The sequence below is a fragment of the Cupressus sempervirens genome, chromosome 9 (assembly GCF_028749045.1).
Source record: "Cupressus sempervirens isolate cs-2001-9-10 chromosome 9, ASM2874904v1, whole genome shotgun sequence".
Classification (NCBI taxonomy): Eukaryota; Viridiplantae; Streptophyta; class Pinopsida; order Cupressales; family Cupressaceae; genus Cupressus; species Cupressus sempervirens.
In genome coordinates, this window is record NC_143126.1 from 310,831,322 (window position 1) to 310,856,977 (window position 25,656).

Here is a 25,656-nt window from a genome sequence, read left to right on the forward strand (position 1 = left end):
TGCACTGTCACTAGCTTCTTTGCTCTTTTAGATGTAAGTCTGTTCCTCCTGATAGAGTGGATATATGAATATGTGGACCAATTCCTCTTTGCAATTGAGGAACTAGCAACTTGTGCAAGGAGGCGAGTGGCAAGTATTTTTAACTTGGGTGTATCTCTCCCATGCCAGGTCCACCATCCAATAGGATCTCTCTATGCCAAAACAACTCTATCCAACCTTACTTGTGGCTTACCCATGTTTGGGCCACGAAGGTTGGTGAAGTCAAGGAATTGTGCACGAAGAGTAGAGGCATCTTGAGCTAAATACATCTTATCAATTGCTCTTGTGAAGCCATCCAATACCTTAGGATCATCACATGGGAGGCCCTTTCCACCCAACTGTGCATACCATTTGGGATTTAGAGCAAAGGCTACCATATGAAGCGGGGTATTCATCATGTTCTATCTCCACGTCACAATAGGTCTAATATGCTCCTCATAAAACCTCGATGTAGGATCCTTTGCGGCAACAGTTCTCTTCATCTTCCCCAACATGCTGTCAATAGTCTCATAGATCTCTCCCAAACTAGGAACGTCAGTATCAACATATCTAATGACATCTACAATGGGTGCTATGATAGAGAAAATATATTTGCAAGATGCAAACAAAAATTAAAATCAGAATTATAAATTTAAGAATTTTAAGACTGTTAGTAGGAAAATCAACAAGCAAAAGACTAACATTAAATTTAAAAATTAGCAACTTACCTCATTGTGGACCACCAACTCTCATCAAGGATCCTTTGCTTGACTGCTTTTCCTTCAGAGGACTTAGAATAAGACCGTCGTCCTCACTCTGGATTCACCACCATCAATTGAAGGGCCTCATATACCTCAGTCATCCTCTCCATCAAGATGAAATATGTGCAATACCTATAGCAACAATTATAAATTAAAATATTATTAAAGTTAAACATTAATGATTAAGAACATCACATGTAAGTTTGTAACGCTTATAAATAATTTTAAAAAATAACTTAAAGTTAAAACAAAATAAAAGTAAACCATAATTAAAATTGACATACCTTGTTTCGACAAGTTTGAGGAACTCCTTCTTAGAGAAGGACCTAAATAGAGAAAGTGAAGTGTGGTGGTTGCAAATAAACGCGCACTTCTCTAGCTTATAGCACCGCCTGTTTCAGCCATTCAATCTTCTCTATGTCTTTCAATGCATTGTTCAAGGAATGAACACAAGGTGTTCAAAAGATGTGCCTATAAGTACCCTCTTTCATCATACCAACTAATTTGCACACAGGTGCAAAATCTGTGATAACTTGTACAATAGTAGACAACCCAACTTCCTTGATGACATCTCTCAAAATGGTGAATTGGAATTCTGCATCCTTCTTTCTTGAGCAATCTGTCTTCCAAAAAATAAGAGCTAGTAGGGGATGTGACAATGATATTGATGAGTGGTGGATGTCTAACATCGGTCCACCCATCCATCACAATAGAGCAGCCTGTCCTAACCCAAGTGCATTTCATATCCTCAAATAACAAAGCAACCTTTTAGTACTCTTCATCTAGGATGGTGGTTCGTAGCTGATGCTCACCAGGGGGTACAAATGAGGGATTCATGCTCAATATATCTTTCACCATTTGTTTAAAATAAGTGGAATGGGCTGCATGATATGGGATACCATTAGTAACAAAGAATCTACCAATGGATGCTTGACACTTTTCCTTTACCTATGCATTAAATATACTTTCCACTGAGCCCTTCTCACCGCTACTCATCTTTCTCTTCCCTCTAGACTCAATAAGGCTGCCACTAGTACCAATGGGGGATGACATATGCCTAGATGATTGTGAGGGAATAGATGGTGATGTCACTGTCAAATTGTGCCCCTCCATTTCAGCCTCTAAGTGCAATCTTTAGCATTCTAATCTTTGTTCATCATTCAAATTAGGATAAGCTTTGACTCCATGACATGTAACACCTAAAAAGTGTGACTTCACCCTTGTATAGCTGCCCCTAAAATCATCAAGACAACATGACAATCCCACACCCTAGTCCTTCTTGAATTCTTTTTATCTTTTGGCCTAGGTGTGACATATTGGAGAAGAGATTTTTTCCTATTGAAAGGACCCTTTGCAAAATTCTTCATAATGGTGGAAGGGCATTTAAACAAATCAGATTTAGGATCCGCTCTTTTCCTAGTCCCACTACTAGCAACATCAGCCCCAACTACATTTTCTTCCTCATCACCACTACTACTAGTACTCTCACTGTTGCTTATTGTGCTTTGTTTTGAGATTTAAATATGTAATAGAAATATGAGCTGAAACAATGAAAAAAACAAAAAAAAACCAGACTTTGCAAGTTGTAAATCTATTTAAAAAATGATAGATGGAAGCATAAAGAGTTCCATACTTGGTGCACAAATGGAAGCTCCAACCCTTGGTCGAGCTCTTGGAACCAAAAATATCACCTCCTCTTCTTGCAAAATGAAAATTCTATACCCAGCGGCAACACAAAATGAAAACCAAACAAATGACAGAGCAACTAAATGTGGTTTCTTTAAACTTTTTAGGGCATTTGGAGGGGTGGGGCCCACCTGGGCGACCTAGTTGGGAGCCTTAAAATTATTTTTTAGTGTTCACTTTTTAATGTTTTAAATTTTTGCATACAAACAATTAGGGACGACCAGCTGTACCTGGTACGGTCAGGGGATGTCTAGGCATCCCCTTTTTGTACCGAGGACGGAAAGTCGTCCCCCTTTTTTCCCCAGGCATCCTCGAGTTTCGGAAATAGCCCTTGGTAATTTGCAATTTTTGGGGACGACTAAGGGATGTCACCTACTCGTCCCCCTGTCCTCGGGACGTCCTCATCTTAGAAACAAGGGTATTTTGGCCGAGGATGTGTCCTCGAGGAACATAGGTTTGTTATCATAACCATAATTCAAAATCTTGTTCTTTGCCACTTATCGAAGAGGCCAAAAAATTTTTCTTGGCAAATATCGGAGAGAAATCAATAACTTATCAAGAAAATATTGAGAATTTAAAAAATGACTTAAATCTAATTAAAAATGCATATTTTTCACAAAATTCAGTAAGTAGATGCATGTAATGTGTCAATAAATGAGTAAAAAAACCAAACAAGCTGATATATATATATATATATATATATGCAATAAGTAACAAATTCGCATCCTAATGTGGAAAGCCGATGTAGTCAGAGACTCTGAACTTTGAAGAAAACTACAGATACTGAATTGTCTTTGTAAAAATATAAGCAAATACAAATGTCAAGTTCAATATGAAACTAGTTTACATCTTCCTCTTGCCCTTCCTAATAGTTCTAGTAAAAACTATGGGAGAGGGAGGGGGTCTAGCGGCTCTAGCCGTAGCAGTCATCTATGGTGGTCGTGGTGCTGGCCCTGGCAATGACTCCTCATCCTCACAATACTGTACTCACTATCAGTGTCCTCACTCTCAATGCCCTCCTCCTGAATGTCGTCCAATCCCACTGCAAAACTCTCCTCCTCCATAGCCTTCCTCTTCAACTCATATGTCATCCTCGGTGAACAATAAAGGTTGCTCTTGTGCTGTCCAATCACCAAAAGGATCTATGTCATCCAAATCAAGTGGTTCAGCTGCCAATGACATTACCTTTCTTATGCACAACTTGAGGTTATAATGCACAAAGACAAGGTCATTTAGGCGTTTCTATGCCAACTTGTTCCTCTTCTCTGTGTGAGTGGATTCAAACAAGCTCCAATTACGCTCACAATTGGATGAGCTACATGGCTGACATAAGATGCAAAGAGCAAGTTTTTGCAGATTTGGGACATTTCCACCTCTGTTTCACCACCAAGCATCTGCAAGATAAATACTTAAGAGTTAGAAAGAAAGGTGAGGACAATTTTTTGTAGCTTAGTATTCATCTATTTATCATGCATGCGAAAGACTCCAAATTTTAAATATTATACCTAGGGTTTGAGTTTGTCTCCCTCTCTTGGCCAAGGATGAGGAGAATAGTTTTCTTGTTGCATTTTGATACACTTCCATCTCCGCCACAATAAGGTCTCTCACCACAATGTCAGATACCATCCTCTGCATACATTCACTGAAGCCCTCCATGACCTCTCCATTGGGATCTGCATATGATGGAGAGAAGCAGTAAGACGTGTTGAGGAAATAGCTCACTGCATGAATGGGTTGATGGAACTGATTGCTCCACCTCCTATCAATAATATCCCATATGAGCTGAAATTTTAGTCTCCCCCCCTGCACTTATTTCTTATAGCCTCTTTGACCCTATCCATTGCCTCAAAAAGTGACCCCATTGGGGTTTGTTCCCCATATACCAAGTGGAGAACTCTAACCAAGGGCTTTACCACCTACAATTGAAACGTATAAAAAAATTGTTAATTAGAGGCTGAAAGACTTGAATAATAAGTACAAAAAAAATAAATATTTAACTTTTGAAGTTTCCTAGTTACCTCCACAATTTTTGTAGCTCGTGCAACACTCTGTCCATCGACCTTCTTTGAATAACTTGACTATAGCCATTTTGGACACACAAACATCTGCCTGAAAGGATTCAGATGAAGAAGAACACTTTGCAATGTTAAAAATATCGTTGCAAATTTTGTGACCGCTGGTTTAACCATCTCGTCTTTGATGAAGTCTCTCATCAAGAGAAGGACCCAAAGGTGATTGTAGATATATTTTGTTATTTTCCTTTCTTCCTCTACGACCGATTTACCCAATCTAATTTCCCTATATCCTCCAAAAGAAGTTCAATAAAATGTGCTACACAAGGAGACCAAAAGAGTGTGTTATGCTTTTCTTGTAAGATCCTACCTATTGCCACATATGCCGTTGCATTGTCGGTTATGATTTGCACCACATTTTCAGCCCCAACTTTCATCACAACATTCTCTAGCATTAAAACCTAAGTCCCAGCCATCTTTATCTTGTCTGAGGCATCCAAGGATTTAAGAAAGAGTACTTGATCCTTGCAAAAAACCAAAAAGTTGATGATGGAATGGTTTCTTCCATTCGTCCATCCATCTAAAAGTATAATGCAGCCATATTGTTTCCATTGTAACTTTTTCTCTTCAACCCTGTCTTTACCCCTAGAAACAACATCTTTCAACAATCTACAAGCACAAAATAAAAAATAAGATTAAGTACACAACTTTGATTAAAAAAAAATTACTTTGTACAAAAAAAGTAAATTATAAAATAGTAAAAGTATTAAAGTTTCAAACAAGTAAACTAACTTTCCACTCAAGGCTGTAGGAGTAGATGGCTTGTAGCCTTTTCTTGCTACCATACATCCAATGACAAAATTCAGAAAATATGGACTTGCTGCAACATTGAATGAGAGGTTGTTAAAAAACCAAAAATCAGCACATTGAATGTCAGGTTGCTCATGCACATCACAGTTCCATCTAGTACCCTCCAATGATGGTTGTGCTCCACGTGTGTTTCTATGCACAAAATAACAATCAATAGAAGAGTTTTGTGGTTTGCTAGAACCAATAGATGTGGAAACTGAGCCTGAGGGCCTGCCATGGGTAGGTGTAACTCGTGCGTGGATCCGCGGGCCACAAAAAAGAGCCTACTATCCCCTCAAGTGCATCTTCTTCATCAAGGGTGACTAGGATACCTAGTCACAACCCACATCATTTCATTATGAATGATGATAATTGTTTTAGCACAATCATTAGTCGTGATTAGAAAATAATAAATGATTCTGAAAATGAAACATACCTTGCAATTCGTTAATGGATGTCCTCATGGCCAATTTTGCCCTTTCCCTTTTAACTTCTTCTCTTGGGCAGTGAGCAAAGCAATCATCTCTCTTTTTATTTCCTCCGTAGTTGCATCACAAATCCTTGTGTCACACTTTTGTGTATCAACAAGGTGGTACTTTAAATGAGATATGTCTCACATTTTTTTTTCACATTTTATGCATATGACACTATTCTACCCCGTTCCTTCAAAGGCATATTTCCATGCAAAGTCTGTAGCCCCTTTATGGCGCGTGACTATGAATTCAGATGGACATGCTATGGGACCACTGGGATATTCTGTTGTTGACTTAGTTGTAGAGGAAGCCATATTTGCCATTTAATGTAAAATTAACCTACACATACAAAATAAGCCACAAATTTAGAAATTTAATAAACATATTTAGGAACAAACTATATTAGATTAGAACTTCAAATAAGTTTAAGCACAAGCTGGAAATTCATAGAATAAAACAAAAAATGTATTAGGTTATGAAATTATTGAGATTTTTTTTTTTTTTTTGGATAAATTGCAAAAACATGGTGTTAGATCTTTGTTTGTAATTACACTCTAAAATGTATTAGAGACCATTAAAAATGGTATTCCTAGAGTCTTAATTAAGTTAGATGCAAGATATGCAAGTATTGGAAGATAAAATGAATCTTAACTCAAAAGAACAAAGAATTAAGAAACTTGTGAATTGGGATTCGCTTGGAAAGAGCTTCGAATCCATTCCTAATCTCCTGGAAATCGTTTTAAATCAATGCCAAACACTTAGGAGCTGCTCCTAAACGCTTCTCCTCCACACAATAAGCTGAACGCAAAAAAATAAAATAAAAAATGTTGGGTTTGTGCGCAGGTATTTACTGGCACGCTATGCGCGAGAAGTGCCTAAGTTATCGCTGAGAAATCGCCAACTTCTCGCGGTGATAAATTCCAAATCTCGTCTGGCTAGAATGGTGATAAAATCTTAAGTTTGCCTTTCCTCCACCCAATAAGCTGAACGTAGCAAAAAAAAACAAAAAAATGTTGGGTTTGTGCGCAGGTATTTATCGGCATGCTATGTGTGAGAAGTGCCTAAGTTATCACCGAGAAATCGCTAACTTCTCACGGCGATAAATTCCAAATCTCGTCCAGCCAGAATGGCAATAAAATCTCATGTTCTCTCGCTGCCTTGAATTTCTTGTGAGAAAACGATATATTGGCGAGATTTTGAACTATGGTCATAACAATTCACCTCACTTCCTCCCACCTTAATATCAAACTAGGTGCCTTTTAGATACCAATACACCAACAATTATTTTTCAACTTTCATGCACCCCTTCACATAGGCATACACCCTTAAATTGGGCAGCATTTTTGTTTTTTGTTTTCAAGCATGCTATTTTCTTTCCAATATATTGTCAGCACATTGGTTCACAACTTTCTAGTTTTAGCGTTATGCATCTTTTTGGAGTGGTACACATCATTACAGTGGCAAATCTGGTTTTAAATTTTAAAACACGTTCCTATTTGTTATGTGCACACCTTTACATTGTAATGCATTTTTCTTATACTCTAGGCAAAATTACTCTTCTTCGAGGTTCATGTCCTTACATTGGGTGGCATTTCTTAATATCTTAGTGTTTTTATTGCTTTAATGTCCCTGCCCCCCTATTTGAGCTTCAATATTTGCCTCACTCATTGCATTAAAGAAAGCTCCTTCCATTGGCCTTGTGAAGACATTTACTAGAGATGAAAAAATGGTATTGATGTTCGTGATATGAGTTAAAGTATGTTTTTTCTTCAATGTTTTCCTCACTGGATGCATTAGAAAGCTCCTTCAATTGGATTTTGAAGATATTAACTAGAGATGAAAAATTGACATTGATGTTCATGGCGTAGGGTAAAGTATGCTTCCCGAAACAACGAATTTTAAGAATTTGACTCAAAGACTGACTAGATATGCTTTGTTGACTGAATGGATCTTTCCTATGGCATTTTAATAGATGTTGGGTTTAGCATATATATTTTATTATTTTATGGAATTCATTGAATTTTTTGCAGAAAATAAAGCATTCGGACACCTTGATGTAAAAGGAAGAATGACAAATATGATAGTATATGCTTCTTAACTTTTCAATGATTATTTGTTTGAGCGCTATAGCATTATTCTTTGCATTGATGTTGTTGATCCCATACAAGCAAATTCTTTTCATGGTTATTTGCAGGGCTAGAGGCCCCTTTCTTTCATTTACCATATGAAAAAAAGAAAGAAGAATGTATATTTTTTTCCCTGGATCTTGAAAACTTTATAATGTAATTTTTTTTACTGATGTTCTTTTTATGAACCGATTTTAACTAAATCTGACTAACTATTGCTAATTGCTATTGCTTGGTTATTGGTTCATTTTTTTTGTGTACCTAATCATAGAATTCAATGCATTAGATATTTGGTTTTCCTTAAGGATTCTTCTTTGACCATATATATGCTGACTTAATTTTGAAGATTCTTTTGAGCTGAAGTTGGACAGAAAAAAAAAAGAGTTTTATTCACCAGTACTAGTATTGGCTGATCTCCTGCTTGAGTATTGATTACATTATGTTGGTTTCTTTCATGTTTGTTTTTCTCATCTTTCTGCCCATTTACTTAATTTTTTTCTTTGCTGCAGCTAAGATACCTTCCTGAAGCTCCTTTGGTATTAAAAGATCTTACCTTCTCTATTAAGGGAGGTGAAAAGTTGGGCATAGTAGGTAGGACAGGTAGTGGGAAATCTTCTCTAGTCATGGCTCTCTTCCGAATAATTGAGCCTACTGCAGGTAAAATTATCATTGATGGCATTGATATCAGTACAGTTGGTCTAAATGAGTTGCGGACAAGGATTAGCATCATCCTACAGGAACCAACTCTTTTTCAAGGAACTATCAGAAACAATTTGGATCCACTTGGTGTGCACACAGATGAAGAGATATGGAAGGTAATGCTTTATTTGTTAATTCTTATAAACTTCTTTATTTTGGAGTGGTAATCTTCAATCTTTGGAATGTTGATGGTCTCTATCCATGCACATGTCTCATGAAATATAAAACAGAAATATGTGTTATTGACTCCTTTTCAACTATCTCTACCTATCATTTTAAATTTTTGGTTTTTTTTAGTAAGTTCTACTGCATACATTTATTGTAAGTTCGTTAGACACAACAGTTGCTGAAGGTTTTGCAAATGGGGTTACTACCTAAACCTTGAAGGAGACTCCATCATTAAGTACGCTTGAGTTGGATTGGCACTAGGATGGGCGACCTCCTAGGAATTCCCAATTCTTCACCCTTGTGAGCATCACCTAGATGCAATGAGTGCTAAGTGTATTATTCATTCTCATGAGAGAGGGGTTTTTTGAACCACTACTCATGAAATATGGGCCAATGAGTTTGACTCGAAAACTTCACAATTGAATCCTAGTAACAATATAACACTTTGACTTGTGGAAAATATCTCTTACTTATCAATTGATCAGGTAAAGGAACTATATAATTAATGGTTAATAAGGCATAACGCTTTTGAAGGTTTTGCAAATGGGTTTGCAAGCTAAGCGGCCTTAACCTTGGAGGAAACTCAATTGGTAAGCGTGTTTGATTTGGAGTAATATTGGAGTGGGTGACCTTTGGGAAGGCCCAATGATTTACCTCTATGAGCATCACCTAGATGCAATGAATGCCAAGTGTTCCATTTGTTCTCATGAGAGATGGGTTCTCCTGAACCAATACTCATGAAACATGGGTCAATGAGTTTGACTTGTAAACATCATAGTTGAATTGTAATAGTAATAGTATAATTTGACTTGTTGTGGAAAATAACTCCTACTTATCAATTGATGAGCTAAAGGGGATCTATGATGAATGGTTCATAATGCACAACACTTGCTAAAGATTTCACTAATGGGGTTGCAAGCTAAGTGGGCTTACTCTTGGAGGAAACACCATGGTTCAACACGCTTGAGCTGGAGTAGTATTGGGATGGGAGAACTCTCAAGAAGGCCCAATGCTTCACCTTTGTCACCATCATTTAGATGCAATGGGTGCTTAGTGTTCCATTCATTCTCGTGTGAGATGGGTTCTTGTGAACAACTGCTCATGAAACATGGGCCAATGAGGAATTGAAAACTTCACAGATGAATCCTGATAGCAATATCAAAAGTATATATATTTATATGATCTTTATTAAGTTGTAGTGCTTGCATGTATAATGGGGTTAATTTTTATATATATAATAATCAACAAAGAAAACAGGTTACACAACATAATCCTCAAAGGTGAAAAGTAGTATCTATTGAATACAACAAATAAGTAATGAGGGACAAAATCAAACAAGTGAGGGCTTAGTTAACATGAGACACCTAGAGCAATTAAAGTCACTTTTCAGCCAGTAAGAGTATCAAACATGAATTGCTAAGTATGAATGTTACACTAGTCTTATGTCAAAAAATGTTGACATACTTTGCAAGTGCATTTATTACAATTACACTGACAGAATAGGATTTATGAAAATTTCTCTACTTCTGCACTTCCATTAGGGACATGACATTAGAACCTTGAACATCAGCATCAACCAGAGTAAGAGTTCTAATTGGATAGGGAGGGCCTTGGGATCTAATATAACTGTTACAAATCATATCTTGTAAACTTCATGTCTTTGGCTCAATATTTGAAAGACGAAATAACTAATTAAATCAAGTTGTCTCAATTAGATTTTTAGGCAACTAGTATTTTAATTATCTAATTAATTCTTTTTTAAGTTGAATATTTAATTTTTATAAAGTGATTTTATGCAGTGCCAAAAAGTTTTTTTTTTCTTTTTTCGATTAATTCAAAAATTGGTTTTGAAGAGGACCCAAAACCTTTTACAACAGCATTACAATTAGATATTCATTAAGCTCTTTGTCTCATGAGACCAAAACAGGACAGACCCAAAGAAAACAAAACTGAAGGACAAAAGACCAGCAAACTAGTAGTTTCGACCAGCAGAACAGGAAAAACATACAAACCAAAACAGAAAGCAAGACATTAAATCATTTAAGTTTTTGCTTCTGGAATTCATTGTGTAAGAATTTTTCACATCAACGTTTTGGATCACACTCCGTGATCCATCATCAGGATGAAAGAAAGAAAGCCAAATATAATAACCCCTCTCGGTTATGACCAGAATAATTCTAATTTTCTTCTCTATTCAGTCATTTGAGATTATGTCAAACACTTGGCAAGCAAACTTATTACCACTGGATATGCTGATAGATTTCAGATTTCATACATCTTTTTGCTTGTTTATACTTTTGGATTTTTTGCATACATAAATATAAGAAAGAAATGATAGTGCTGAAAATATGCTAACAATCAGATCCAATGTGCTCAATACATAAATGATCATTAATTTTTGCTAACTATATTATGACAATTCTGCACATAGAGTAAATAACAACCATTTCTGAAATGAATTTCAAGTGCAATCTTATTCTTATGATTTTGATAACCTTACACAAGAGTCTTAACAAGTAATACGAAACTTGAAATTCCCAGCTGTAGTCAACTTGCAGCAATAATTCCAACGCCAATCTCACAGATCCAATTTTGAACTCTATCAATTTCTACAGCAGTTCACAAAATCCCTCTTCCATACAACCCGAGTTGGCCTAGTGGTGGAGAACTTGTACTCTTGAAAGAGAGGTCACAAGTTCAAATCCCACTGAGGGGTAGGGTATGTATGCCTCGTTTGTAGCGCCAAGTGCCTCTCAAAAAAGAGTACGAGGTAGTCCCATATTACTGTCACCATATGTAAACCCAAAAACTATTCTTAGTGTCGTGGACTATAAAACCCACTTACTTTTTTTTTTTTAAGATCCACAGTGTTCCTCCAGCAAACACAATCTCCTTAGACACAACAAGTACAGTAGGAGAGAAATGTAATCCAAATCACACAATTCACAATTCTTCAACAATAGAGCTCTCCTTAGCCATAGTAAAACAGTAGGAGATATGCAAAATGCTATACAATAGTAGCAAATTCCAAGCCAACCTTAAACCAATTCTCAGATTCAAATCTACAATACTTCAGCTGTAGATCCAATGGAACAACTCAGAATTTAGACTTTTATACTTCAACAAGGGCACCAAAATTAGAACTCAGAAAAAGCCACAAAGGCAACAAAAGCAAATAAATTATCCAAGCATGCTTTTCCTAATGAAATGAGCTCTTATTCATAAGCTTTCGTTGGCCCGAAGTTTCCCTAAAACTCCACTTCACAAATTGTGGAAGTTTCTAAAAAAAACTCAACACTAGAAACTTTCCAACTTGCTTTTTAAGAAATATCTCTTAAAGTGATTATAATAATAATATATTATTATAATAATGCAACTCAATGATTAATAAATAAATAAGAACTCAGGCAATTTATTACTTTATTAACTGCAGATAACGACAATTGCTAAAGCCACCCACTGCATTGCCAAAAATAGCAATTGTCAAAAATAGACTTACTAAAAATAGTAAGTCCACAACTGAGATCCCCAAAACACCTTCTCAGCTCACAAGGGTCACTATGATGAGCTAACTCCATCCACTGTGTTGACTTGCCAAAATCGGGGACATTGCACCAAAGAAGAAAAATGAGATGAACTACAGACTAAAAATCTCTAAAAAGAGGGAAGGTTCGAAGAGATTGTAGAAAGGTCAAAAGGAAACCCAAGAAGTCAAAACAAGCCAAAAAAGGAAACAAAGAGAGAGAACCAAAATGGCTAAAAGGGGAACACCAAAAAGACAAGTAAGACCGCAAATTAAGAAATCCAAAGCATTAAACAAATAATTGCAAATAAAATAAGGTAAAAAAAAATCACTCATGAATAAATTAATTATGTAAATAATAAGAATATAGTAATGCGATTAATTAGTTTTATATAATTATATTATATAAAATTAATTGATGATATTACTAACCCAATAGTGTATATATGTATATATATCCACCTAATTGTATTCTGTGTATATAATATAGTACTTATACAGTAGAAAGGAAAATTGGTTGGACGTGTATGTATAAAATATACATGTACCTAACTAACTGCATTCTATGTGTATACTATAGTAATATAGTTTATTAATTTTATAGATTATATAAAGACTAATTAATTATATTACTACAATCTTATACACATAGAATATGATCAGCTATATATATATATATATATATATATACACACACACACACAATCAAATTAAAGAAATTAAACAAAGCAAAAAAGAACAACACCTAAGTAATGACTAGAAAAGGAGACACAAAATAGAAAAAATCAAGTGAAGCTAAATGACAAAAATAAAATAAAAGCCCAACACAAAATGAACACAGGAACAAAGAAAAGTTAAACGAGACAAAGATATACATATATATACCTATATGTTTGCAAATATATATATATATATATATATATGTTTATATCTATATGTATAGATAAATATACATGTATATATACACGTGTATATATACATGTGTGTGTGTACCTATATATATATACACATGTATAATGTTTAGAAAAGATGGTTTAATGTTTAGAAAGGACCGAAATTATTTCTAAAGAAGATAATTTTTTCAAGAGAAAACTTAAAGAGGTCATTGCTATTAACTTCCACCCACTAAACCTAAATCGTGATGATGGGTGGAGTTTGAGCATGTCATGGCAACCCTTGCTTTCCAGCATCAGTCACTTCGGTGAATCCCTTCCTTGACGACTCCTTGTTGCTAGCCCTTCCTTCCGCACCCCCTGGCTCTGTGCGCTTTTGTCTTTTTGGGTTTGGTCCTTCTTCCCCACCCCGACTCCAACCTCTTGCCCTTGGTTCATAGCCTCCTCCCTTGGTGGTTGTGTCACCATTTGTGCTCCTTTCCTTTTTGGGTTGCTTTGTGTGCCTTCATCTCGTTCACCTGCATTGTATGACATCTGGGCTCTTTTTCTTTGATATTTTTGCCTTTCTGTTGGTGTGTTCATGTTTTAGTCCCCTTGTATTTAATTTTCCTCATATATATGTGTGTGTGTGTGTATATACTTACACACACATATACATTTACACATATATATATATATATAATCATACATACACACACACACACACACACACACACTCACACACACATATATATATGTCTGTATGTATGTATGTATATACATGTATATATACATAAATTGTATATATGCATATACACACATATATGTTTATAGGCGCATATTTTGGTGTACATATACATATATATTCATATATATACATACATACTATATATATTGGCTCTCATACCATATTACGAAGTAATTGGTAAATATTTGCTTGATATTAACAATGATGAAGATATCAACATATACAAAAGAATGATCGATGTTTCCTTAGGAAACAATCGTAAAGAATAGAAACATTCTATTCTGGATACAAAAAACTAAATAGTAGAAACATTCTAATATTTACAAGAGATTTTAATAGATGACCACTAAATAATAAATAATAATAGTAGAAACTCTCTATTATCGTAATAAGTCCCTCTTGGATTTAGATTACTTTCCTTGATATCTCGCTTTTCACTGTTTTTCTCTCATTTTGTGCTTATCTCAGACTTGTCCCCACTCTGACCCACACTTTTTGTTTGATCAATAGCACCCCCACCATTGGAAGCAAAGCTTGCTGAACGACTGTTAGCAGAACTGTCACCACTCATTGGACAACCTCCATTACCTAGAAAAGGACCTCTACCTTTCTCTGTACCTCGTCGATCTCCCTATGATCTGCCTCCATTTCCTGCTCTAATTTGAATTTGCATTCCTGCTAGAGCCAGAACCATCTTTCCAGTTGTTTGAAGGGAGAATGGAGACTTACAAAAAAAAGGTACAAATATTATAAGTCACATATACAAAGGTTAAACTTAAAATGATTAATATTCAAAAGAAACTTTATAATTTAAATTCTAGAAAACTTCATAGGATTTTAAAAGGAATTAGGGATGACTTATTGAATACATTCTAAAGATTGATAATTTGTCCTTCCAAGATTTGTGCTTGTGGAAAAACTCTTGTGCAAAGGCGAAAACATTAGCAGTTCTCTTGAGGGACAAAGTTCTGAAGGATATAGTTTATTGAAGATTTGGAATTTTGGTGATAAACACCCTTAGATTTTATTATGCTTCCAATTCTATTCTGGCCACCATTTCATGGTGAGATTAAATATATTAGTGTAAATGCTTGGGTAAGGATTCATAAGTTGCATCATCTATAACAGTGAGTTCCTTGGTTATTGATTTAATTTAAAACAGTAAACAAAGGTGATTTGTTCTTGTATTTCAAAGAGTCATAGAGGTGACATGGCTTCAAGTGGACCCATCATGTTTCTTCCCCATTGTGCTTGTACTCTATAAAGTTGCTTGATTGCAAAACCCAGCTCCAAGAGTGCATTATTGAGGAAGGATTTGTTTGGTAAGATGTAATCCTAACCCTAATTTGTTGCAATTATGATTTTAGGGATAGTTCTAGGGCTAAATAGGAAGGGGACATTACATATCCACATACCTTAGGCATTCCACATGTAACTAAAGGGTTTTTAGCCAAGAAAAAAATTTCAACATTTAAATTAGTGTTGCTTCCCTTCACTCTGTCCTACTTCCATTCAATTTCAAAATTGCCCAATCTGATCAGCAATGATCGCTATGTTAAACCAAGAGGCAATACTTTGTGAATGGTAGTACCCAACGATATCTTCACAATACTATTAAAATCTTCATAGCATCAAAATGAATTGCAATACATTGTAGTATATACATCCAGGCAACCAAGCACAAGCAAATTGTAAAATCTTGAAACCACAGAGGAAAATTTTCTTCAACGAAGACTTCTTGGATTTGATAGCATAGCCATTGAAGTGCAAATGTGATAAACTTGAATGATTTCTCTTGTTATCAGCTAGGAAGGAGTCTTTGAACACCGAAACTGACCTTCTCTCAAGGGTTTTCATCCTCTAGAGGCTCAGATGAACTAAGTTTGGTCTTTCACACCACAAAGGTTGAATTAGAGATATAAAGTAAACTGCATAATACCAAATTAGCTCTCGAATCCCTTATAATAAGCTCTATTGGAAAAATCCATTATAAAATCAATATAATAATTAAACTATGTTCCCCGAGGACGTGTACCCGGCCTAAAACTCAGCATTTCTGGGACGGGGACGTCCCCCAGCCGTCCCCAAAAAGGGCAAATTACTAGGGAGCGTCCCCGAAACTTGGGGACAGTTGGAAAAAAAAGGGGGACGGCTGACCGTCCCTGGTACGAAAAGGGGACGCTTAGACGTCCCCCAACCGTACCGGGTACGGCTAGCCGTCCCCAATTTTAAAAATTTTTTTTTTAAAACTTTTTTTATTTTTATTTTTTAATGCAAAAAAATTAAAAAGTGAATATTAAAAAATAATTTTAAGGCTCCTTACTAGGTCGCCGAGGTGGGCCCCACCCCTCCAAATCCGATAGAGGCAGAATAAGAGCAGCAGTCTGCTTCATTTTTCTATGTTATGTTTTTTATGTTGAACATCAACATGATTATGATACATTGATACTTAATACTTTATGGCAGCCCTCTAGCCTTTGGGCGTATAGCTTTAGGCATATTCAAATTTAGATTTTCAGATTTATCATGTTTATCATTATGATATTATTCACTGATATTGATATGCATTTTGACAATTGAGTACTGAAATTGGATATTATTTCCTAGATGGCATTCAAATGTTGTATGTTATGGTTTTATAGTGTTTAAATGACATGCATTGTGCTTAGTTTCATATGAATGACATGTATATTTGCAAATTTTAATGTATATTTTAAAATTTCCCTATATATATATAGTCGTCCCCGTTTGCCATCCCGGAAACCCGTCCCGCCGTCCCCCACCGTCCCCGTACCGGAAACTCGGGGGAACATAGTAATTCAATAAGCTTTATATCCTTAAAAACTGACTTAAAATTTTTTTTTGGCATTTAAGTCTCTTTTTAGAATCCCAACATTTAAAAGTCTCCATCCCAGTTCCAACAAGCAATTATACCAAGGTTTTTGATAAACTATTTTATTTTGAAATAGAAACCTTGTTGATGTTTGGTAGCTTTTGCCGGATAAACCTATATATAAATTATATATGAGATATAATTTATATATATAAGTTTATATATATAAAACAATGATTAAATTTTATTATATTACTTATCTAACTAATGAATAGACATGTCTCTTCATGGCTTGTTCTCAATTTAAATAAGAGGTTGTTGCCATTTGGGAAACACATACTGAGAATATGGCAATGCTTAGTACATTTGCAACAATCTTCGGAAACTCAACATGGTATTAGAGCAAGCTGAAAATGTATAAAAGATCGATACACATTGTGTAGCATAAATGCATAAGGTGCTATGCTGAACTGGTGTGTTGTGGGAAACATCTCTACGTTTTGATTGCACAAAAGAGTTGCATAGTAAGATGGGAATGCCAGACTATCCTAGATTCATGTCAAAGACAATTGTGAAGTCTCTGTTTGACCCAATTGAGTGAAAGGGGCTGAGTTGTGTACAATACATGTAGGAATGGTTTAGAACAAATGTGGTTGGGTGAAGAGCTGTCCAAGTCCAAAGGACGGGCACTTGGTGATTACCAACTATGAAAAATCGATTGCCCATTGGGGTAAATTCGAAAGAGTCAAGTAAGACAAACATATCTATCTCAACAAATTTTCAGGTTTTTCAATTTGGATAAATAGATGCATACAGAAGGGGGCAATGAACTTGTGATGCATTTATGGATATCTCTATCAATCAAATGAATGAAAAGTAGCATTCTTTCGAGCTTATCCAACTTGCATCGGCATCAGGAAACACCCTTGATACAGCGAATCATTACACTAATCAACATTTGCATAGCGACACCATTAGCTGCAGAGAGAAAGCATGGATCCCCAAATTTTTTGTCGACTAGATGTGGCTTCTATTCTTGGTCTGATGTAAAACATGTAATGGTTCTGGAAAGGGTTCAGGTCGAAGAATCCATGGAGAAGTAAATGCAGTATAAAAGAAATCATGTAATTTGTAATCCCCCAGGGTTGAGAGAAATTCATGCTTTAGGTTGTAGTGAATTCGTTCCAGCTCTACTATGAGAAGAAATTTGCAATTGGAAGACATCACGCAGAACAATATTGACAGATGATGTTTGTTGGTTTGAGTTTACTCTAAGAACAACTGATACATTGAACGATTATTTTAGAATGAAATGAGATTGTGACTGGCAAAATGAAAACGCTTGAAGATTACCATTTGTTAATGCTCTGAGGATATGTATGCGTAGCAAAGTAAGGAAAAGTGATGCACATGTATCCATGAGATTAAAAGCAGCAATGTTATGTCAGCGATAATGATAGGATTTGATGATTAGACTTGAACAATGAAGCCGATAACTAACATAAAAGGAGCAGTGATGTGTATTAAGTGATATCGGTCCAAGATAAGGACGTTAACAAATAGTGTTGGTCCTTTTGCCATCAAGGTCACTCCAAACAACAGTAACTAGCGGACAAAGATTAAAGATCTAGGGATTATTATTTTCACTGATCACCCAAGGATTATGAAACATTGATTGAATTTAGTGGATTGGGATATTGACTTACCAGATCATTGATTGTTGAGGAGTATCAAAATATTAGAGGGATCTCTTATCGATGATATGGAATATGGTTACCATTATGCATCAGAGACTTTAATATCTTTGGAAGAATCAAAACACTTAACATACTATATAATCCTAAAAGATATGAAAGGGGCTTTGGAAGGTGTGCTTTAAAGGAGACATACAAGCACCAACTTAAAAGGTATGGAATATGTCTTTAAATATGATTTTAAATATTTACCAATTAATATAGATGTTTTAAATTGATTAATTATTATATATGAGAACTAATGTAGGTGTTCCTCATTGATAATTTAATGATTAATTTGATAAATATCTATAAAGATTATAACTCTCATATATATATATATATATATATATATATACACACAAGATTTGTAAAGAATAATAAATATTAGTAATTTATATTATTTAGGAGAATATAAATTTAAATTAGATATTTATCTATCTTATATTTGATTGATGCAAAATTATTATTCATGAGTATTATAGTAGTCTCTCTGTCTTATTTTATTTTACTATAAGAGCTATGTGCCTTGATCCCTTCCTCTGAGAATGTTATTATAGATAGAGGGAGATTGCTATAAAGAGGGAGTCTGACATTTCAGGCAACCTTGAAAGAGGGAGCAGATAGAGGATATGATTCAACCTTTGGTGATTTAGAGGGAGTAAACCATGTTGAGATGGATTCTCTAGTGATCATTAAGTTGTAGCAGTCAAGAGGACAGTGATTCATGAATATACCTTGTGACTATGTGATTTTAATGGGCTTAACCCTTGTGTACATCATGAGGAAGTGACGACTTCCAAATGATGTCACTTGTATTTGCAGAAGTTATTGAAAGGTGACGATCTTACAATAACTTAATTTTCTATTATGATGGATATCTTATGATATCTATGTAGATCATGATAGAGTATACTTTTGCATGTTAGATGTTTATATGGTAAGCATTATGAGAATGCGTGTGCACATACCTTATAAACATTTTTTTGAGTATATGGTGAATGTTATGCAAATTGATGTTCTAGCGGCCATTACATAGAGTGCGTGGTGAATATCATATGACTTGATGTTCTAGAGGCCATTACTCACAGTACTTGGTGAATATCTTGCATCTCATTCTAGAGACTATTAATCAAAGAGTATATGGTGAATCTCATATGTTGATATTCTGAAGACCAATACTCAATTTTGATATCAAAATGGTGAATATGTTATGTTGATATTCTGCAGACCATTATCTTATTGAGTACACGGTGAGTATCAAGTGTTGATGCTTTGGAGACCATTACTCAGAGTATTAAGTGAATATCATATATTTTGAAGGCCAATACTCATGATATCAAAATGATAGATATCTTCTAATCAAAGATAATATTTCTGACTTGATATTATTTTGAGGTAATATGTATGTTTATCCTCCCTAGTTAAGCGGGAGTGTTGATGTTTGGTATCTTCTGTCGGATAAACCTATAGATATATATAAGTTTATTGTTATGAGAGATAAATTATATTATATTAATTATCTAACTAATGAATAGAGATGTCCCATGAATGGGACATGTCTCTTTATGGCTTGTTCTCAATTTAAATAAGTGGTCGTTGCCATTTGGAAAACACATACCAAGAATATGGCAGTGCTTAGTACATTTGTAGTGATCCTCGGAAACTAAACATTTGTCAAATAAATTAAATATAGTTCAAAGTTATCTCAAGTTGCAGGAATGATTGAAATCAAAGAAGAAAAACTCAGAATCAGCAACAAGGCCAACTCAAGTCGTGAATCGGCTATGAATTGACAAAGTGAAAGAACTCTTGAAATTTAGAGATTTTAACAATTTAAAACTTATTTCATTCAACCTTTATTGAATATAACTTAAACACACTATAACATCATCAAATAAAAGCTAACATACATAAACAAGGAACATAAATGATAAATCCATCACATATGCGAATGTAAATTGTAGTTGAAGTAAATAGAAATCATAGGATCATAATGAGTCATGACATAGATTTATAAATTCTAGAATTATAAATGTATATGTAACAAATGGATTTTCATAACAAAATAAAGGCAAACTAGAAAGAGTTTATCTCAACTAATTATTGAACAATTAATAATGAATTCCTTTTCATGAGACATTAACTGCTTTTAACTACCAACAATTAAATAAAATAACAAAGCTCAACTAAAATAACTATAACAATGATCAACTGAAATAACTGTAACAATAATCATCTGTAATAACTATAGTAACGATTAACTGAAATAATCATGATAACGTTCAACTGAAATAATTGTAACATTGATCAACTGTAATAACTGAAATAACGATTTACATACATGTATGTAAAGTAAATGCATAACATGAAAAGGAAAGAAGAACATACAAGAAATATTCAGCGACTCTTTATTTGGTTGTGCAAGCCTTAGCTTCCAGTAAGAGGAGAAGCATTAACTTAGGCTTAGCCTCCCAACCTCAGACCATATTTATCCCCATGCAATCTATTGAATAGAAAGGCCCTCCCTACCCTGGGATCAGGCTTGGATACTTTTAGTCCAGCTACCTGAGCATTATGTTGTTTAGAATGTCTACACAGTTATGGACGGACATGTCTAAATAACTGGCTCTATTGACATCAAGTGATCATAGATGACAAACATGCTTTTAATGACCTTGGCCAAGGTTTTTCTGATGGGTTCAATGACCTGATCACCACCGCTCGACTTGACAACAGGGGAACAATAGTATGAACAAGCATGAGCTATTAAATGAATTTAATTTAAAATTGTTTTGTCATGTCTAACTTTTATTTCTTTTATTACTGTAGATTCTCATCTCACCTCTTCACCTTTTCCATGGCTATACAACCGGTGAGTCCCAAGTGTTCGAATCTCAGAGCAATTGGCTTTGTCCTGTTGATCCTCATAAGAATATTATATGTTTCCAGCTTATCGAATTCTGTGATATGAGAAAAGTAGCTATAAGCATTGTAGAATAATATCATTTAATTCTTACTTTCAACGACATAAATAAAATATGAAATCATGTCATGAATACTTGGCTTTTATTCATTTTAACCGATGATATTATAAACAAGGATGATTTGCTTCATAATATGGATTTGTATCCAACTGCTATAATAATTAGATTGTAGCAATAGCTGTTATAAACCATATTGCAATACTTGGGATTTGATTTGCCACATAACCTAGTAGAAATCTGGACTAAGATGGAGTTTTGTTGGGGACTAATAATTAGTTTCTCCGCAAAATGAATCTTCAATCGCGATTTTCAATGTAAATCACAACCACGTCTTCAGCGAAATTCAATGAAAAAGACATTTGTTGCAAGGAAAATGCATTATAAATCGAGAGGTATATAGTAGGGATATCGTGTAAAAAAAATGCAGAAGTATTTGGTTGATATGTGAAAGAGGAATCGGGTGATATATTGTGTGTTCATGGCCTCTCTTAACTTCATAATATAAGAAGTATTCAAAGTCTCTTTAGCTTCCAAGAAGCCGTAACATAAAAAGAAGAGACTTGGTTCTTGATCGCCAATAAAATATGCCAAGTGTGCATTTCGGTTTTTAGAAAGAATAAATATGGAAAAAAAAGATTTGAAGGTTATAAATCAAGGATAATTATAATTTATATCCATCTATTTGCACATAAATATACTTATGTGGTGGCATCATATTATTTATAAAAGTAATATTATGGTGTCACTTTATTCCTATATCTATGTGCACGGACATGGGTATACATTATAATGATGAGGTGGAAAAATTAATTAAAAACCATTTGAGGTATATATTATTTTTTTATTAAATTAATTTATGTTTTACATGTTTATTTAATAGCTCATGCGGGTCCATCGATTGTATCCTGATGTTCAAGTTGCTAGGTCCTTACGAAGATAGTTAAAGGTCATACCTGTCAACTCGATAATTGGACTAAGCTAGTATCCCATTCCGTTGATCCCGTTTAGCAATGCTTCCCCCCTTCATCTTCTCCTGCAATCACCTGTGCAATATTTCCACAATAATAACAAGTTCCATAATAATTTCATAATAACATTTAATATAGATAAGTAATTTAATTATTAACCATAATTCCAAAATCAAGCAACTGCTAAACATCACATGAAAAATAATGGATAACTACCATCTTCATTAAATAGTTAACATAATGAATACAACGGATAAAAATAACTACCTTCTTCACATGATTATGAAAGAAAAATCCGTTCAATCTAACAGCTATAAATAAATTTAAAATTAGGTCAAAATTTGGGATGTAACAGTATGTAAGATGAAGATCCTTAAAACCAATGACATCAAATCATAAGGGTATGTAAGATGAAGATCCATGAAATGTATGTCTATATGGAAACAAAATGAAAAAAACAAGTCTCTAGCTCAAGCCTCATCCTGAGGGAGTTGACGCAAATGCATCCCACCCAACTGATTTTTTAGATGATTTCAAGTGGGTTTTGGAGAAATCGCCCAAACCAATGATTCATGGTGATTCAAGGCCAAATCCGATTCAATGGGTTAGCAAAAATTAGCCAGGTTAGGCCGAATCGCCTGAACCAGAGGAATCGCAACAATGTTTGTTTCTTTGATTGAAATGCATTGAAGTTGAAAATAGACTATTTAGGAGTGGTCTCAATGAAGAATGATGATAATTGGTCTTGAACCAATGACTTACTTCAAATAGATGCTGCCTCCAAGAACCTTGGAAAGCACACTAGAAGGCAGAAATAACATTTGAAAGTGTCATTTGAGTCGTCTAGACTAAGTTCATTGGTGATATCAAATAAGTACTCTGATAAGTTGAGGCATACCCAAATGGTCATTGCAATATTGCTATCAGGATTTAACTGTGTGATTTTGAGTCAAACTCATTGATCCATGTTTCATAAGGCACAACACTTGGTGAAGGTTTTTCAAATGGGGTTGCAAGCTTTGGGTTTAACCATGGAGGAAACTCCGTAGTTAAGCACGCTCAGGCTGGAGTAGTACTGGGATGGGTGACCTCCTGGGAAGTCCCAGTGCTTCACCCCTGTGAGCATCACCTAGATCCAATGAGTGCTAAGTGTTCCATTTATTCTCATGAGAGATGGATTCATGTTGAATCACTACTCATGAAACATGGGCCAATGAGTTTGACTCAAAATCACACAGTTAAATCTTGATAGCAATATCGCAATTTGACTTGTTGTGGAAATTATCTCCTACTTATCAATTGATGAGCTTAAGGGGCTTTCTAATGAATGGTTCATAAGGCACAACACTTGGTGAAGGTTTTGCAAATGGGGTTGCAAGCTTTGGGTTTAACCATGGAGGAAACTCCGTAGTTAAGCGCACTTAGGTTGGAGTAGTACTGGGATGGGTGACCTCTCGGGAAGTCCCGGTGCTTCACCCTTGTGAACATCACCTAGATCCAATGAGTGCTAAGTGTTCCATTTATTCTCATGAGAGATGGATTCATGCTGAATCACTAATGAAACATGGGTCAATGAGTTTGACTCAAAATCACACACTTAAATCTTGATAGCAATATCGCAATTTGAATTGCTGTGGAAATTATCTCCTACTTATCAAAAGGTCATTGTGAACTATATGTAATAGAACCCAAAAATTGGGACATAGCCCTCATCAAGACCAACTAGAAAAATGAGTTTTTCCAACAGATGTTTTCAAAAATTTACTTACCACTCGCTTGTGTTTCAAAGTCCAACATACAATGTCTCAAGTCTTGCAATGCAATACTGCTGTTTGTCAGTGTTTTTCCCTATGATTATATCATGTCTCATGGAGCTTGGTGTGGAGCTTGTATAATATGTATGTTACCATGCAAGGAATCAATGAGATTTGCAGTGGTATTGTGTACGTGTGTTTATCTTTTCAGGATTGGCTTAGTTTGTGGGTTTAGGGATTTTGTTGTTGGTTAGTGTGCTTTATCTGCCTTCTGTTGCTAAGGGAGAGTTATCAAGGGACCTGTTTAGGCAAGGACTGATTACACAAAATTGTAAGTAGATATTTAATTGTGAAGAAATGGCCAATATGCAGCTAGTTAAGGCAATTTAGGTGAGGAGGGATTTGCAGACATTTGTAGCTTTAGAGCATGTACGATGATTCTTGAAGTCCAAATTGAAAATTGAAGCAGGTAGTGGAGAATGTACCAATTAGGGACTGTATTGTACAGTTTTTGGTTTTGGATAAGGGTACAATGCAGATATGTCAAGTATAATGTTATCATAAGAGCCAAAGGTTTTTTTGAAAAGTAGAGGTAACAATGCTTAGGTATTGACATGGAATCCTTAATATTGCTGTTGTATGAATAGGCACATGAATCACCTGGTTAACAAGATGTTGGAGGAGTTTTGCCAGGATCTTTGAATGACCATGAGGTACAAGTCGCTTTTTTAAAATAACAACACATTGGAGATGACTTGTGGTTTCACGACTCATGCCAAATTGAAGGATGGTTTATTGATCAGCACTGTGCGATGGAACAAAATTATAAAAAGGTTAAAGGTTCATGATATTATGCCTGTATCAAGTGTGTTTGTGCGTATTACTCCAGTATTCAGAAGTATGGTTTATTGTAGATTTTTGTGAGGGTGAAGACAATGTCCCTAAGGTGTGACCATGCTCTGGAGCCAGTGGAATTTTCTCACGTTCAGATGTTAATATTTGTGTTTTCTGGTATGATGAAGTTGGTCTCATCTTTTGGTGGCACTGGTATTTTTGTGGCATGATTTTCCTGGGTAGTATGATTTTTAGTGGCCATAATTTTTATCTATTTTTGTGTTCTGCAACTGTTATAGGTGTTTAGGGTTTAAGTGTCTTCAAATAGTGTTTCCATATGCAGTAATTATTTCTGTATGTTATTGTGATATGTTGATAGGATTTCCTGTTTTAGTGGGGCTAGGGGCCTTGGGAGCCTTAATAGATCCCTAAGAATGTATTTTGAAAAAATGAAATCCTACAATTCCTTAACGAGGATTTGTATATTATCTGTTTTTATATCTTTAGTTTGATGTCATCCCCATTAGTCTAGCTTTCACTTGAGATATAACAGTATCACACAATTCTGTAATATTCCATGTTTTGTTAAGGCTTCAGCAAAGTGTGATTCTT

At 35.0% G+C, this 25,656-nt stretch overlaps 1 protein-coding gene across 4 annotated transcripts in view; it reads left to right on the top strand.

The window, feature by feature from the left end:
• Positions 1-25,656, top strand: part of LOC149538629 (putative ABC transporter C family member 15) — a 197,981-nt gene that overhangs the window by 146,095 nt on the left and 26,230 nt on the right. For all 4 annotated transcript variants that reach the window (XM_089799941.1, XM_089799940.1, XM_089799943.1 and 1 more), the window contains one exon: positions 8,435-8,740. In XM_089799941.1, the coding sequence (XP_089656067.1) occupies positions 8,435-8,740 (306 nt within the window). The remainder of the gene's footprint in view (positions 1-8,434; positions 8,741-25,656) is intronic.